Here is a 16,081-nt window from a genome sequence, read left to right as displayed (position 1 = left end):
CCAGCGTAATTTCCCTGATTGTGATCTGGCTCAGAAATACAGATTTCCCATGAAGTTTACATCTATTTTTAGATAGACAAGTGATGATTATCTGCACAAAGACAAGAGGAAAGAAAGCCAAAGGGGACAGAAAGAGACATGCATCATTCACCCGTCCATATGAGCACTTTTTTCTACACCTGAGTGTTTTCTGTTTAGCATTCACACACATTCACACACATTCACACACATTCACACACATTCACACTCTCAGGCAAACTGGAGACTGGAGCAGCCAGAGATTGAACCATCGACCTATTTTAAAAGATACAATTCTTAAATGCATTAATGTGTAAGCATTCCCATTTAAACAGAATGGAATTACACAAATAGTCATTGGATTGAATAATTTTCTGCTCATTGATCCGATCCAAACACAGGGACCTGGATGTCTAAACCGAAGACTTTGGGCTTTAATCGATGGGACAGTCTTAAGCCAAGCTGCAAAGGCAGCAGCTAAGTCTGAAGAAAGGATTTACAGTTATCCCTCCATCATCTGTCGCCCTTGGAGTTGTCTGATAAATTCACATAAGCTGTGCAGAGTGCACAAGAAGAAGATACCAAAAAGTCAGAGAAACCAAAACAAGAGTGTGACAACAACAAGGACACTGCTGGTGTTTGGCAATAATAATGATCTACTTCCTTCCCCTTAAATGTCAGCCGCTGAATAATAATTGTGAGCAGATAAGAGCTCAGCAGCCATCATTATCAACCCCCAAGGCTGAGCACGGCTTTCTGACAGGCTGAGCCACGTGGAGGCACCAGTGTCTGGCCCTTTTAGTGAGACACAACAACAACATCAGAGTTTCCTTGACTCTGTGTCAGCATCTCTGCCTGGTCATCTGAGGCCGAATATGCAGGCTGCTGTCAGCTTCCTTTCAACTCCAGGCGTAATTTCAAGGGTCTAGTTCCCAAACCACCTACTTTGCTTCCAGCTTCACTTCTGACATTCTCATCATCGCCTCCAGCAGCAATAAAAGAGACAAAAACACTCCCTGAAGGCCTTCAGAGAGCTGGCCTACAGAAACAGTCAGTGGTGCCAAGGGGGTGGGAGGTGCAGGAGTGGGATCAGAGGGGATAAGCTCACCTTGACATTAATTCAATGAACGAAAAAAGATTTTTAAAGGGACACAGGAGAGAAGAAAAATAACTTTCTGAGATCTAATTTATCATCAGCAATGATCCTAATCCAAAGCCCTTCAACCAACGACTTTAAGAAAATCAAGCAGGACTTTATTTAACCTTCTTTCTATGTGTTTAGAAGAAAAACCTGTAGCTCTGCATGTGTTTTTTTACACATCCATAGTTTCTGATAGCATAGAGTTTGTTATAATTTTACTCCAATGCAAAACCTCTGAAGCCGTCTTATAAAGCACTAAGCAAGAGTTTCTTATTTTCTCTCAGAAGTTTAGATTGCTGGCGTGCTTTCTCATTTTAAAGAGGAACCATTCTGTTTGTTTCTGTATTATAACTGCTGGGCTCTGTTTAGGAGCTTTATTTATTTTTCTTGCTTTGGTGCAGCCCAATCAGGTCAAACTGCCTGTGAAACAAGCTGCTTTAGCTCTGATCACCTGTAGGTCAGATTGGTTGGCCCACACAAACAAAAAGTCTGTAAAATCTTTCAGCCAGAGTCTGTGAAACGACCACATTAGCAGTCTGTGCTCTCACTGACATAATTCAGAGACAAGAGCAGTCAGAATTCAAAGAATCTGCAATACAGATGAATTTACATACATAAATAATTCATAAAACCCCTTAAATAGAAATTAAGTCTTGTATCATCTTTGGCACACTAATGCCACCATTCATCACAGGACAGATCTTCACAATTACACCTATCAGAGCGCGAGGTGTTGTCCTCGGTTTATGAGCGTGACCATATAGGAACATAATAAATTAAATCAGTCCGTTAACCTTCACTGAACTCACATACAGTGACAGGCAGGACTACGCTTCAGAGCCATGCAGCGTTATATATGAAAGTGTGCTGGCTTGCTTTGTGCCTGAATTTCTGGCCTCGCTACACTGGCTCCGATTCCAATAGGATCCATTGTAAAATCCTGTAACTGGTTTTTAAATCACGGCCTGGCAGCTGTATATTTGTCCGATTTGCTGACGCCCCATGCCCCCGTTCACGCTGGTCAGCTGAGCAGCTGTTAGAGCAGACTGAGCGCTCTCTATTGTTGCTCTGAAGCGCTGGAACGATCTTCCTCTTCACGTTAGGCCGTCTACATCACTTTTTTAAATCCAGATTAAAAACATATTTTTATCCACTGGCCTTTGACTCAGTGGGAAACTGACACTTTTACTTTATTGCTATTATTATTGTATTTATTCTTATTGTACCTCTTATATTTATGTTGTTCAGCACTTTGGTGAGACGTGTTGTTTTTAAAGTAAATAAACTATGCTGTGGATTTATCGTTTTCCTGTCTGTAAGGTTGATTCTGTTCATCTGGACGTTTTCAGTGGGAGAAACGTTTCGTCATCATCAGGTGACGTCTTCAGTCTCAGCTGCAGGTTTCAATCTTATAAACAGGACATTTGCATAATGACTGAAACCAGCCCACTGAAGGAACAATGGGCTCAGTTCCTTAATCATAATTATGGAAATTCTCATGACCATTGATGAACAACCACTGACCAATGGCCATGAGTCCCATTCACAGAGGGTCCCACTGAGAACGTCCAGATTTGCAGAATCAACTTTTTTACTCACCTGGATGATTGGGAATGCATCACGACGTTTCCTGTCTGTGAATAAAGATTCTGTCGATGCAGTAAGACACACATTGGTTATAATCATTTCATTTATTGCAGGGGAGGAATACACATGCGATGTGTGTCCAGAACACTGAACATGTACGTGTGTAACTGACTTTATTTTACTGTATCTAAGTGAAAAAGTGTCCATGACCGGGTCCTTTGTTAACAATTGTTTACACAAACTGTGGCACACCATGTACGAGCCCAATCTCAGCTTCCTCGGTCAGGCTGTGCATCTCCATTGCCATCAAGATCTTGGCCTTGGCTGATAAGTTCTTTAAAAAAATTATTGTTGTCAACCCTGAGATGGACTGTCTACCTGTTCAGGCTGCACAGCACCTCTGTCAGCTGGGAGAAGTTCTGATAAGCTCGGCCCTGAACTGGAGACGAGGCTGGATGGAAACTCTGAGTGTAAAAGGAAACAACCAAACACGATGCTCTGTGTGAGCAGCAGCTTCCAAAGACATGAAGTGTAAGCAATGCTAAAGAATAGGATTCAAATACAAACTTGAAATGACATTGTTCTCCTCGCCGTCACTTTTAGCCCTGTGGTGAGCTGCTTCTGTCTAACAGGTGTTTGAAGTTTGAAAAGTCTACATTTGGGCCTGAGCCACAATTTTTCAGCCAACTAAGTAGTTTTGGTAGCTGAACCAAACGGAAGAGAAAGCAAAAATATAATAAAATGTATGTACGCCATATAAGTCATATATGATCTCACACTTTCAGAAATGGAAATAAGGAGAATAGGCCTATAGTAAGGGTGCCTTTCTTTCTTAACAACTACAGTCGACACAAAATACACACGAGGCAAAGTCTTGCAGACATTCCTCTGAGTGTCATTAGTTAAATAGATTCATTCGATGAATGAAGTTTAATAAAAAAATGTCATAACTGCACTTTGCTGGATGTGAGTGAGCAGTGAATCAGTCAAATGCTGATTGGTTGAAAAGTGGGCCAGAACGGAAATTTTAAAATGTTAGCAGCACAAAATATTTGCAGCACAGACGTAGCACAAACTTTTAACATCAATTTTCTTTGATTTGGGTAATGTGGGGGGGCTGGTTGACCTTTTGACCTTTACCTTTTCATTAATATCTTTAAAACAGAAGCAGCACAAACCAGCACAAACGTAGCACAACTGATTGGCACCCATTTTGTTTGATTCCATTAATTTGGGGGGGCTGGTTGACCTTTGATGACCTCTAGAAATTTTTGTTAATATCTTTAAAATGATAGCAGCACAAATGACAATTTTAGCAGCACAAACATTTGATACCACTTTTGTTGGATTTGAAGAAGGTGGGGGGGGCGGGGGGGGGGGGGGGGGGCAACTTCTCTCACATCCCAGAACATCCAGCTCACAGGTTAGTCTGCTCCAAGCATTTCCACAAAGGTGAGTCTTCTGTTGTAGTTAATACGTCATTTATCATAACATAATGTTGATGTAGGTTACAAATAAGTCTTCATTTGAATTGAATTCGTTGCTTTGCTGCTTTGTTCGTGGTGGCTTTGCCGGCTAATGTTTGTTGTGTTTTGTAGGAAAACCAGCCGACAAAATGCAGGAATGTGATCCAGACTGAGCCCCTCTATCAGCCTGGGTCAGACCGAGTGTAAAGCTGCTACCACAGCGAGATTTGATTGGTTAAGAGAGAGAGCGAGATCAAAACAGCCACGAAAAGTCTGCATATATGTGCCCAAGTGTTGTATTGAGGCAATCAAGTGATGAATAACTGTTTTCCAGTATGTTGTTTTGCACTGAAGCAGCTAATAAAGCTGATGGATTTTTACAAGTTTGCCTCTTTCCTGTGAGATTCTCTAACAGAACGAAACAATGATGCCAGTTATAAATAAAGAAAAATTGAATGAATTACAAAACACTCATTTTATTTCTATTAGATCTGAAAATGTTGTGTAGCACTACAACCTGAAACGACAAACAGACGCGTTGGCCTGTAACAGCAGCTGTGAGAGGGAATCGTCCAAATCACCAAAGTAAACTGGAGCTGGGCTTGTTGCAGGATCTGAAGTTACTAAACATTTTGTGAGTGTATATAATAATAGTCTCTCACTAAACTTCTACTCCAGCTGTGATAAACTCAGTTTGTATTTGGAATCAGTTTAGGAAAACTTTAAGGCTACATAGTCTTTCTCTTTTTGCACCACTTACTAGAAACCACATGTTCCCTCCCTCCTTGTCAGGGGGAGAAGGTATTCTGCTGTTTTAAAAGGGGCACACAAAGTGCTTCACAGTAAGGAATAATGGTAAATGATTACACTGAATAATAAGTCATTAAAACAAATCGCAACAATAGTCAAGCTGCTTTATATCGTAAGGTAGACGCTACAGTAATACATACAGAGAATAACTCAACAATCGTTTGTTAAAACTCCCTTTGAACAGGAAGAACCTCCAGCAGAACCAGGCTCTGGAGGGGCCCCTTCATGTTCACCATGCATTACAGACGCTGTGCATGACTGCAAAAGATGAGATGCTCCCTCAAAGGACCAACGTCCGGCTTCTACACCATTTCTGACATTAATGAGAAATGGAAAGATGAACAACAGCTGCCTCTGCACAACTGGCTGCATGTGCATGTCTATAAATGTCAATTTCTTTGTCAACCTGCCTTGTTCAACCCCCCCCCCCCCCCCCCCCCCCTCTTCTGTTTTAATCTGGCAGATGGGAGGGTGGGGTTTCAGTTTATAAGTAGTATGCTCTTTGGCTTGTATGTTTGATTTGTTGTTGTGATTGTATAAACATCTCTTTCAATAAATGACCTTGATTGCCACTGGCAGCCATGCATGCCCGAGCCATCTCTCTGCCGTGTTTTACATGTTGTTGCTTTGGATCACGAGCTGTTCCACACATTCTCCAAACTTTTTTCCAAAACTGTGTTGGCCCTTTCAGATGTTTTCCAAGTCTAGTCTAACCTTTCTATTCTTGAGGTTCATGAGTGGCTTGCTTCTTGCAGTGAAACCTTTGTATTTACTTCCATACGTCGACCTCCTGCAGAGTGTCGCTCGATGTTTGGCTGTTGTGAAAGGTTTTGTTTTATATCCATGGACATTCTTAACAGTACCTTCAGGGACAGCTCTCCCCTTTGACCACATGTTGTCTGTTCACAGCTAACTGTTTTTCATGCATGCACCACCAAGGAATAGCCCACACCTGCTAATAAAATAGGCCTTAAGTCAATTGTCCTATTATTATTATTATTATTATTATTATTATTATTATTATTATTATTATTATTATTATTATTATTATTATTATTATTATTTTGGTCCATTTAAAAAGAGTGGCACATATTAAGGAGCTGGAACTCCTAAACCCTTTAGCCAATTAAATTTGGATGCCCTCAAATAAAAGCTGAAATATATATGGACCTAACTGGACCTTGGCTTCATCTGAAGCTGGTGATTTCTAAGGACTCAGGCCTGCTGGACATCATTGAAAACCTTGAAACTGTGGTCAGGATTGGTCAGTCCAAAGATTTATCACATGGTAGACTGATAAGGCACAAAGTTCCTTTGAGAAATAAAGTTCTCTTCCTATTAGTACATATCCTTCCCCTCTACCGTTACCTATCTTCTTCCTTGATCTGCACGTCCATGTACTCTCCCTCTGCCTTCCATTATTGTTGACAACACTTTCCTCAGATTAAATGTGAGCATGTCTACAACAAAGTCACTACCTTTCTGTACAGCTGGTGTTTGAGTTTAGCCAGTTCACAGATGTAGTTAACGAAAGACAAGTTAGTGTGTGTGTGCTCCTGGGGTTGGATGATGACTGGACAGCAGGCTCTTAATTGAATAAGCAGGTGAGCGCAGTAGTCCAGTCCAGTTTCTTTAAGCCATACCTGCTGGCTAACATCTTTGAACGTGTCATTCACCTTTTCCTCACTTGCAGATTGGACTACTGCAATTCATTGTATTTTGGTCTCGACCAGGCCTTCATCCATCGTCTTCAGATGGTCCCAAATGCAGCTGCTCGCCTGCTAACTGGTACCAAACGGAGAGAGCATATAGCCCCAGTTTTAGCTTCTCTACACTGGCTTCCTGTCGCCTACAGGATCCAATTTAAACTTTTACTTTCTGTTTTTAAGTCGCATAACGCCCGAGCCCCTTCTTACTTTTCTGAGCTCCTTTTTGTTTATGTTCCAGGAAAAACTAAATGGTAAATGGCCTGTATTTATATAGCGCTTTACTAGTCCCTAAGGACCCCAAAGCGCTTTACATATCCAGTCATCCACCCATTCACACACTGGTGATGGCAGCTACATTGTAGCCACAGCCACCCTGGGGCACACTGACAGAGGCGAGGCTGCCGGACACTGGCGCCACCGGGCCCTCTGACCACCACCAGTAGGCAACGGGTGAAGTGTCTTGCCCAAGGACACAACGACCGAGACTGTCCAAGCCGGGGTTCGAACCGACAACCTTCCGATTACAAGGCGAACTCCCAACTCTTGAGCCACGATCGCCCCAACTACGAGGTCGAGCTCAAAATGAATGCTGTCCATCCCACGGACTAGTCTCACGTCTCGTGGCGATAGAGCCTTCTCTGTGGCAGGTCCCAGACTCTGGAATAATCTCCCCCTAAATATTAGATCATCTTAGTTATTGTTTTCTTTTATTGTCCTATCATTGTTTGATATTGTTATTATTGTTCTACACTTTTTCCTTTTAATGGCATTTTTATATTGTTAAACACTTTGTGCAGCACCGTCTGTGTGGAAATGTGCTATATAAATAAATTTGACCTTGACCTTTGACCTTAAACTGCAGCTGACCTCGCCCCTCTCCTTGACTCCGCTACCAACAACAAAGTGCCAGCTGGTTCTCTGTAGCTGAGCTTTTGTGTGAGCTGTCAGTAACTGAGACGCCTTGTGTGACGAGCACCTTTTCAAAATAGTTGTATAACCTTTGCTTTAGTTTCATTGTAAATACTGAGCACTGCAGCAGATCCAGTAGGAGTGAGGAGGCCTTTTTTGTTGAACCCTTTCCACATGTTTTTATAGGAGAGTAGGTTAGAAATGGTCTTGTTTGCTTTTGTTTTAATAGGGAAGCTTTTTGTCATCTGTTGTGTTGTTGGTGGGTTTTGTCTTTTTTCACGGCTCACGTCTGAAGTAAATAATTTGCTGCTAGCTCCTTCAATGACCTTATTGCTGGCATTTCTTAGGAGTGGTTGGAGTGGGAAGCTTCATGTTCAGTCCCTGTTACCCCTATGCTGGGTCGTAACAGAGAGAGCCAGAGAGTAGTCCAGTGTCTGCACATGTATCTTTGGTGGATAAAAAGTGTGAGCTGACAGCCTGATTACAGTTGTGCACGTCTGGGCACAACTGTAATCAGGTGTTACTCCTGTGCGTTACAGGTCAAAGTTACACTAACTGAGGAGGACTTTTGCTGTCATGTTGACAATGACAAGGCTGCCTCCCAGTGGCCCCTAGAAGTACTGCTTTACAAGGAGAGGACGCTGCAGGAAACTTGGAGCAGCCACAGATGTGCGGCAGTGGACATGCTGCAGAGTAAGCACTAGTTCATGATGCAGTTTTTTTCTGTGATATTTACTCATAAATGGCTGTGATCATAAGAGACAATTTAAGGACTGCTTCGTGTTATACAAAGTGGTTTTCGCCACAGTGTGGTGGTGTAGGCGTTCAGTTAGCAAGTGAAAGGTTGCTGCTTGAGTGCAGCCAAACAGACTGTGACAGAAATAACATGTAGTGTCTAAAAGTCCAAGTCAAGCCTGCTGAACTCTCTGTAGTCACCGCCTGCAGCAAGGCAGCTGTTACTTACTACAATCATAGTCCTTTAATATACCAAAAAGTAATGAACAAGACAGTACTGACAAAGTAGTCCTGCTTTGAATTACTTTCAACTTTTGATTTACTAATGTACAATTTTTCTTTCAAAATTTTGCAAAAGTGTGAATGACTGAAAACACGTATCAGCAAATGTTTTAGACGTAACGTTTAAACTCATCTGGAAAGAAACTTCACTCCAGCTGTTACTACAGGGTAGAAAGACGAGCAGCTGCAGAAATCCTGATGAAAATGTAGAGACAGAAAGAACAAAGCAAAGGTTTGTTAAAATGTCATTTATTCACTGTTGATTGACAGCAGGTCAAAGGTGAGACAGGTCAGAATATTGTTCGACTCGGTCTGGTTGGGTGAGGGTTCAACTCCACACAAAAAGAAGCCATTTTTACCCTCAGTAAATATGAAGCAACTATTTTGAGTCATGAAACTGAAAAATATCACATCAAATTGTTTCTAGTTCAAACCCTTCATCTTTAATGAAATTGTAACAGTTTAGCCTTAATATGAACATACTACATAGTACGTGGAAAATTCACATGTGGTTAAAGTTTCAGTGGAGGGTGGTCAAACTGACTCCCTGCGCCCTGCTCTCTACTGGGAAAACCTCACTTATCACACTCTCTGCTTATTCCTGGTGATAAAGAAGAGGAGGCACATTTGGACTACAGTCAAGGTGTGTGAGAGCTGTGACAGGATGAGATTAGCTACAGGTGCCTCCATCACTGCAGGGAGCACGTCTGCTTGCACAGGTTCAGCTCTCAGCCTGACTATTAAGACAACCAATAATATATGACAATTAACACCTGACTATTATGATTTTTGCATGTGTAGCTTTGGGAGATTAAAGACTTGAGCACGTTGACACTTCCTCCTTCTCCTCCCGAGACTTGCCGTCGGTCACGTCAGCAGACGTGCTTTGGTGCATCGGTGGCGTGCTCTTCTGGTGGCCTCACAGCTTGGAGATAGGTGGTCTCATTCTGGCTGCTGCTCAAGCTGCTGTTCCTGAAGGTGGCCATAGGGGGCGCTACCTTCACACCTTTCAGAAGCATTGAGCCATCTATGGCTTTACGGAGCTAGAAGAAGAAAGAAGGCAGGAATTGTTCAATTCCAGGTGAGTAACATCCCAATAAAGTTGTTTGAGCCATGCAAACACAAACACAACTCAAGGCTTTAAGCTCATAACAAATTTCCCACGTGTGGGACTAATAAAGGTTATCTTATCTTATTATTGTGGATTGCATTTGCCTTTGAGTTTAATTTATATGGTGCCAGATCACCACCATAGTCATGTAGCATTAGAGAAAGAGGTGGTGGCAGTAGAGAGAAAGAAACAACGTAGTGCCAGATGCACAAGCTGCTTTTTAAGGCTCAGAGTTTCTCATGCCTGAAGACTTTATATGTACAGCACATACAAATTCATATCTAATAAAAGCAATGATGTAGGGCTGCTCGATTATGGCAAAAATGATATACACGATTATTTTCACTGAGATCTCGATTATTTGATATTTACAATAACAATGTGTTGAATAATGACTTTAAAAAATAATATAAAATAGTGCAAATACTGATAACAGTGCAAATGTTTGCAATATAAAAATAAATGAAAAATGTAAACATCTGTGTTTAGTGAACTTTGCAGTGTTGCTCTGTGGTGCAGCTACGACACTGTAGCAAAGTTTACACACTGTGTCTACTTGATCCACGTCTGACTGAACCCATAATGTTTCCACACCACTCAAGTTTTTTACCTCTTTTCAACCAACAGCATCACTCTCCTCTCTAAATAACTTCTGCTGAGCTTTCCGAGCTTCCCTCGGGTCCTCTAATTGTTGTGACGCGTGTTCGAAATGCAGAGAGGTGCGCTCGATTTGCCACACGGAGCAGCGCGAGAGTAAAGCACGAGGGAGGGGCTAATAATCGGCTCGGTCATTTTTAATGATCGTTGAAAGCCCAGATCGTAATCCAGATTAAAATTGGATTAATTGAGCAGCCCTACAATGATGTATACATTTTATGTGCAAATTAATCTATTATCCCCGCATTAAAGGATGTAACGTGTTGTTCTGTCAGTACATAATAAGAATGCTTTTTGTCAGCTGTATAATTTCTTTATTAAAAAGGGTGTACCTCAACTTTTTTCCTTTAATAGGCTTCTTTTAAATATGGGATGTTTTGGCTGTTGTGAGTAAAAGTGCTGCAGATCCTGTCATTGTGCTCTGAGAGTTTAGCTGTCTGTCGCCCAGAGATGTGAGTGTCTGTGTGAGAGACGGCAGACTGGGAGAGGATAGGTTTATCTGCCCTGACTGGGGTTGTATTTTTCTTGCTGTTGGACGGAGGTGGGACATAAATCTCTCACCCCAACCAATCACAGCAGATGGCCCCGCCCCTCCCTGAGCCTGGTTCTGCTGGAGGTTTCTTCCTGTTAAAAGGGAGTTTTTCCTTCCCACTGTCACCAAAGTTCTTCCTCATAGGGGGTCATATGATTGTTTTTCTCTGTATCTACTGTACAATATAAAGCGCATTGAGGTGGCTTTTGTTGTGATTTGGCGCTATATAAATAAAATTGAATTGAATTGAACAAAGTACAAATACTTTGTTACTATACTTTAGTACAATTTTTAGGTATCTGTACTTTACCAGAGGACTTAATTTTCTGACTTTTTACTTTTCCTCCCGACATATTTAAACACACATCTGTTCTTCTTACATTTAAAAACAGGCTCGTTGCTTTTGCTGTAACAGATATGAGTCACTGCAAGCCTCCAAACACCAAACTGTGTGAGTCTAAACAGAAACACATGAAAGGATGTCTGTTTGTTTATTAATCACAAGGAAATGTCACAGAGAAGTCAGAGCTTAACAGTGGACGGTGGTGAGTTTCTGGTTTGTTTTTCCTTTCAACATCGGAACGACTGCAGGTCCATAATTTGCAGTTGTGATACTTTGGCATTTAGCTAGCCCTACAGAAGAGGAGTGAGCATAAGCTTTTTTTTAAATTGTGAAGTAATTGTGACTTTTCAACATCAGCAAACACACAAACTGTGTGCCGTTTGTCTCACAGTGTGTTGCAGCTAAAGCGCTAGCTTCACTCAGAGATGGAGAAAGACGAGAACGACAGGCAGACTGACTGTTCTCACTCAGGTCAGTGCAGGATAAACAGGTTCGTTTGCTGCACTGTGATGGGTTTAAAGTAAAGAACAGTGACTGCTGCACCGCGGCTGCGTTTCGTGGTCAAAGTTAGCTCACAGTGCAGCACAGATTCATCCACTGAATTCCACCTTCACAACAACTTCATCCAGTCCAACGTAAAGGCGGCAGAAACAGAGTCAGTGCAGAGGATGGAAATCATCAACTCAGGAAACATCTGGTTGAATCCAGGTGTGTCAGCAGCTCAGCTGATCACAGCCTGTACACTAAGAAAATCTACTGGAAATTAATGTGTTTGATTCTTTTCCACACACTGAACCATTACAACCAGTTTAGTTTAGTTTAGTTTCCCCCACTTTAACCTCTGACGGTGCACATTTCCCTGTTTAGTCTCCAACTATAATGTAGGCATAAGAAAATAGAGCTGCTTCCTATTTACTTCTTTTTCTTCTGATTCAAGATGAGAACATTTAGAGTTTAATAAAGTTTGTATTAACATCTACTGATATTATTTTAATATTATGCTAATATAGCACAAGGTTCAGTTAGCTTTGCACAGAAACAGAAACATCCTCCAAAGAGCTCCTTTTTATTTTCTTTGAGTGCTTTTCAGAGCCTGAACGTTTTTACTTGAGTAAAGAAGTTGATTCTGTACTTCAACTTTTACAGTAATATTTTTTAATAGTAGTATTTGTACTTCTGCTTGAGCACAGAGTATCTGTATTTTTGCCGACTCCGCTGGTGGAGCGCAGCTGATTAAGTGATCAAACCCGTACACCCCAAAAGTCCTGTAGAGAGAGAGAGTATTACTTCTTTGATGGAAACCACCCCGATGAGGCGTCCGATCCTGGTGACGTAGGCGTGGTCGAGGCCCAGCTGAGAGAAGATGGTGTAGGTCTGCAGGAAAACAGCAGAGGTCTGTAGGTAAAAACTTTCTTCTTACCTAAAGTCCAGTTTGGAAAATGCACCACTGATCTCAATTATCCAAACTTCACCGATATCACATTTGATTCATTCAACCTGTCACATTTTCAGCTAAATGAGATTTTTTTTTCACTGTGGGAAATTTGCGAGGGGGGAACCGACACGGTTAACAAAGTACACCTGTGGACAGAAGACTCTCTATTAACTCGACTTGATGGCTTTAAGAAATGTTTGAAGCTAATCAAAACACATTTGTTTAATCTGCACATGCGACCTGCACGCAGGATTATTATGTGTGTTACGGAAATAATATAGGCTACTATTTTGTTAAGTCTAGTGAGGCAGTAATATGGGCTGCGGTTAGCATACATACAACTGTGGTCAGTAGTTTACAACACTCATCATGAGCATCATGGTGGCTTTTAACGATTACTTTGAACGGTTGAATGATTGCGCAGCATCTTTAAAAAGCAAATTTTTTACAGTTCAGATCTGTTTAGGATTTTCTCCACACATGTTCAACAGTATACACTGGCTCAACACACTGACTTAAATCTTTAAATAAGTGCTGCTGAAAGTTGGACGATGTCTTTCAACTTTAAAAGGCAGGATCTGTTGACGTTTGTCTGTAACTGAGGGCTGTCAGCAGACAGTTAAAGTGGCAGCTCGATGAGGACCATTCACACATCTGTGAAGGCACTAATATCGGTGAATGACACATGCTGGTTTTGGAGTTAGTAGTAGTTTTCGTAAGGACCTTGCTTTTTCAGCAAAACAATAGTTATTCTTTTTCCTTTCCTTTGCAGTTGATCTGTATCTGAGATGTATAACTTTGTTTTTTCACTTTGCTCTCATAAAATCAAATCTTTGTTTTTCTCTAATTGATCATTGTTAGGACAACGTTGAGCCATCACCCAGTCGGCAAAAGATATTTGCCACAATTGCTTTGTTTGTGTGGAGCCATTTTTGGGAGCATTTCAAGTTGCTATACATCAATACAACCATTATATCCCAAATCTTAATAATATGTCTGCATTAAGTGCATAGTAATTACATAAATTGCAAAAAAGTGCAATAAACTACAAAAAAATTGAAAATCGTTTTTGTTTTTTTAACATATATTTCTAGTTAGAGAAATTTAAGAGGCTTATCCCTCAAAACTGTAAATACAAAAAAGTTGCACAAAATAGTTTCCCACCACAGAAAATTTATTTTGAGTGTCTTCATAGTTTTATTTTTGAAATACACCAATTTTTATACACTGCAGGAAAAACGAAAATAAATATTATAATGCAAATTTGCAAAAAAGCAGCATATGCATCAAAATAAACTATTTCCAGCAGTGCAATATGAGTCCTAAGCATCACAGAAACCACACAGAAAGTCATAAAGTCAAAGATAACTTTTAAAAACACCAGTATAGGCTCATGAGGCCCTGATGGTAAAAAACTACATTTCCGCAAAATGACGTCACTTCTGGTTTCGGGCAGGTCATGGCGGACATGCGATAGTTCGCGCTGATGGACGTAGGAAGTGTTATGAACAGCTGATTGGATCAGCAAAGCGTGTTTCTGGAATATTATGTTTTTGTTGCTGCAAGTGCTTTTTATGCAGTTTTTGCAAAGCTATATGTGGAAGGAAACTGTGACCGAGGACAAGCTGATGGCATAAGATGTAAGTACTAGGGGTGCAACGATACTCGTATCGCTATTGAACCGTTCGATACAGTGCTTTCAGTTCGATACGCATATGTATCGAACAATACAAAATTTTTAATTTATTTGAACAACTTTTCTTCTGACGATGCTGTCTGTGTTGAGCGCTCAGTGGATCTGCGTTCGACTACTCCGCCTAGGCTGCACTGTCGAGTGCAGATTCACTGAGCGCAGCGCAAGCTAGCGAGACAGAAGCTAAGCTTTCGTTGCAACATGGCAAATTGAACCTCCCCCACCCTCATTCAGATCTGGCGTTTGGAACTATCTTGGTTTTCATGTGACGTATGACCCTGAAGGTAAGCGCGTCATGGACAAAAGTAAAACAGTATGTTGGATGTGCCAACAATGCTCAATTACATGGGTGAAAACTAGTGTGTTAGCGCAGTTAGCTCGTTAACGTGTTGGCCGTCCAGCCCCACGCACGGGGCGATCCGCGGTAGCTCGTTAACGGAGATTTGCCGTGTTGTGGCGTTAACGTCATTTCAGATTAACGCTGACAGCACTAGTGGGAACACAACGAATATGACTGCACATTTACTCCGACATCATCCTAGTGCAAAGACAAGTGGAAGCAGACAAAAACAACAAGCACGCATGCTGCAAACTTTACCCGAGTCATTTAGACAGCCGTTAGCACATGATTCTCCTTATGGGGACCTGATATGTTTAATATGCTGCTGAGAATATAGCCCAGAAGAAGCGTATAGTATAGCTTTTATTTTGGAAAGAGACATTTCTCTGTAATAAACTCTCTTTTCCAAAGATGAGTGATTCCTCAATCAGATAGATTTATTTTTATTACTTTGTTGTTTCAGCAACATTAAATTTAAAAACTGTACTTTTGAGTTAAAATATATATTTATAATTTTAATAAATGACAAATTAAAAAAGCGTGAACATTTTTTTTGTATCGAAAAAATATCAAACCAACCAACCAAACTATCGAACTGAACCGTGAATTTTGTGTATCGTTGCACCCCTAGTAAGTACAACTCCTCCGGTTTCATATGCAAAAAAATTATTGCGCTAGCTCACGTGGTTGCAGATCTACCGGGATTTAAAAATAGTTACGCAAAACGGATCAAATACAAGTCAACCGTTGTCCCCAAACCCTAAAATACTAGAAAATACTGCTGTCACTGTGACAGACACGTACAGACTGACTGTCGCAGCATTCAGAATTCAAACCTTATGCAGTGATGTACACTCCAGCAGCTGGATCAGGGCAGGGTTAATCTTGCAGTTGTTGAAGTTGACCCTCTCATCAAGTTGCCTTGCCTCCCAGTCTGTAATCTGCGAGTCAACAAGAGTGAAACTCCTTTTCAGCATCCCGTGTCGGATTGATCATAGCAGTTAGTGATCCACATTATTTTGCCTTAAGATGACTTTAGTTTGTAATAAATGATTCGCTTACAGTAATGCAGCCTGTCATTCTTGGCCTAAAGTGTATTTTTTGAATAATTAGGCCTCATCTTGTCTTAAACACCAACAGAGCAATCTGCTGTCACACTGCTGGCTAAGACAACCTGAAAACAGTTCCATCACCTTCTTTTCAAACTCTTGTTTTTGCAGATGTTTCTCCTCTTATCCAAGAGAATTCCTCATTTTTAATCTGAACAGGGGGCTGGGTGGAAACGTTTGTAGTCCCCCCATTTTCTCACGCTG

The 16,081-nt window shown here is 41.1% G+C and overlaps 1 protein-coding gene across 1 annotated transcript in view; it reads right to left on the bottom strand.

Annotated features, from left to right (window-relative positions):
• Positions 1-8,907: 8,907 nt before the first annotated feature.
• LOC102782984 (chloride channel protein 2-like) overlaps positions 8,908-16,081 on the bottom strand; it is a 44,798-nt gene continuing 37,624 nt past the window's right edge. The window contains exons 21-23 of the mRNA XM_087841138.1: positions 15,605-15,709; positions 12,588-12,674; positions 8,908-9,700 (exon numbers count right to left, since the gene is read on the bottom strand). Coding sequence (XP_087697264.1) covers positions 9,530-9,700; positions 12,588-12,674; positions 15,605-15,709 — 363 coding nt within the window. The 3' untranslated portion in view covers positions 8,908-9,529. The remainder of the gene's footprint in view (positions 9,701-12,587; positions 12,675-15,604; positions 15,710-16,081) is intronic.

This window comes from Neolamprologus brichardi, chromosome 1 (assembly GCF_056152115.1).
Source record: "Neolamprologus brichardi isolate AB-2024 chromosome 1, ASM5615211v1, whole genome shotgun sequence".
Taxonomy (NCBI): Eukaryota; Metazoa; Chordata; class Actinopteri; order Cichliformes; family Cichlidae; genus Neolamprologus; species Neolamprologus brichardi.
Note: the sequence above shows the minus strand (reverse complement) of the source record. Positions and strands in the feature narration are given on the sequence as shown.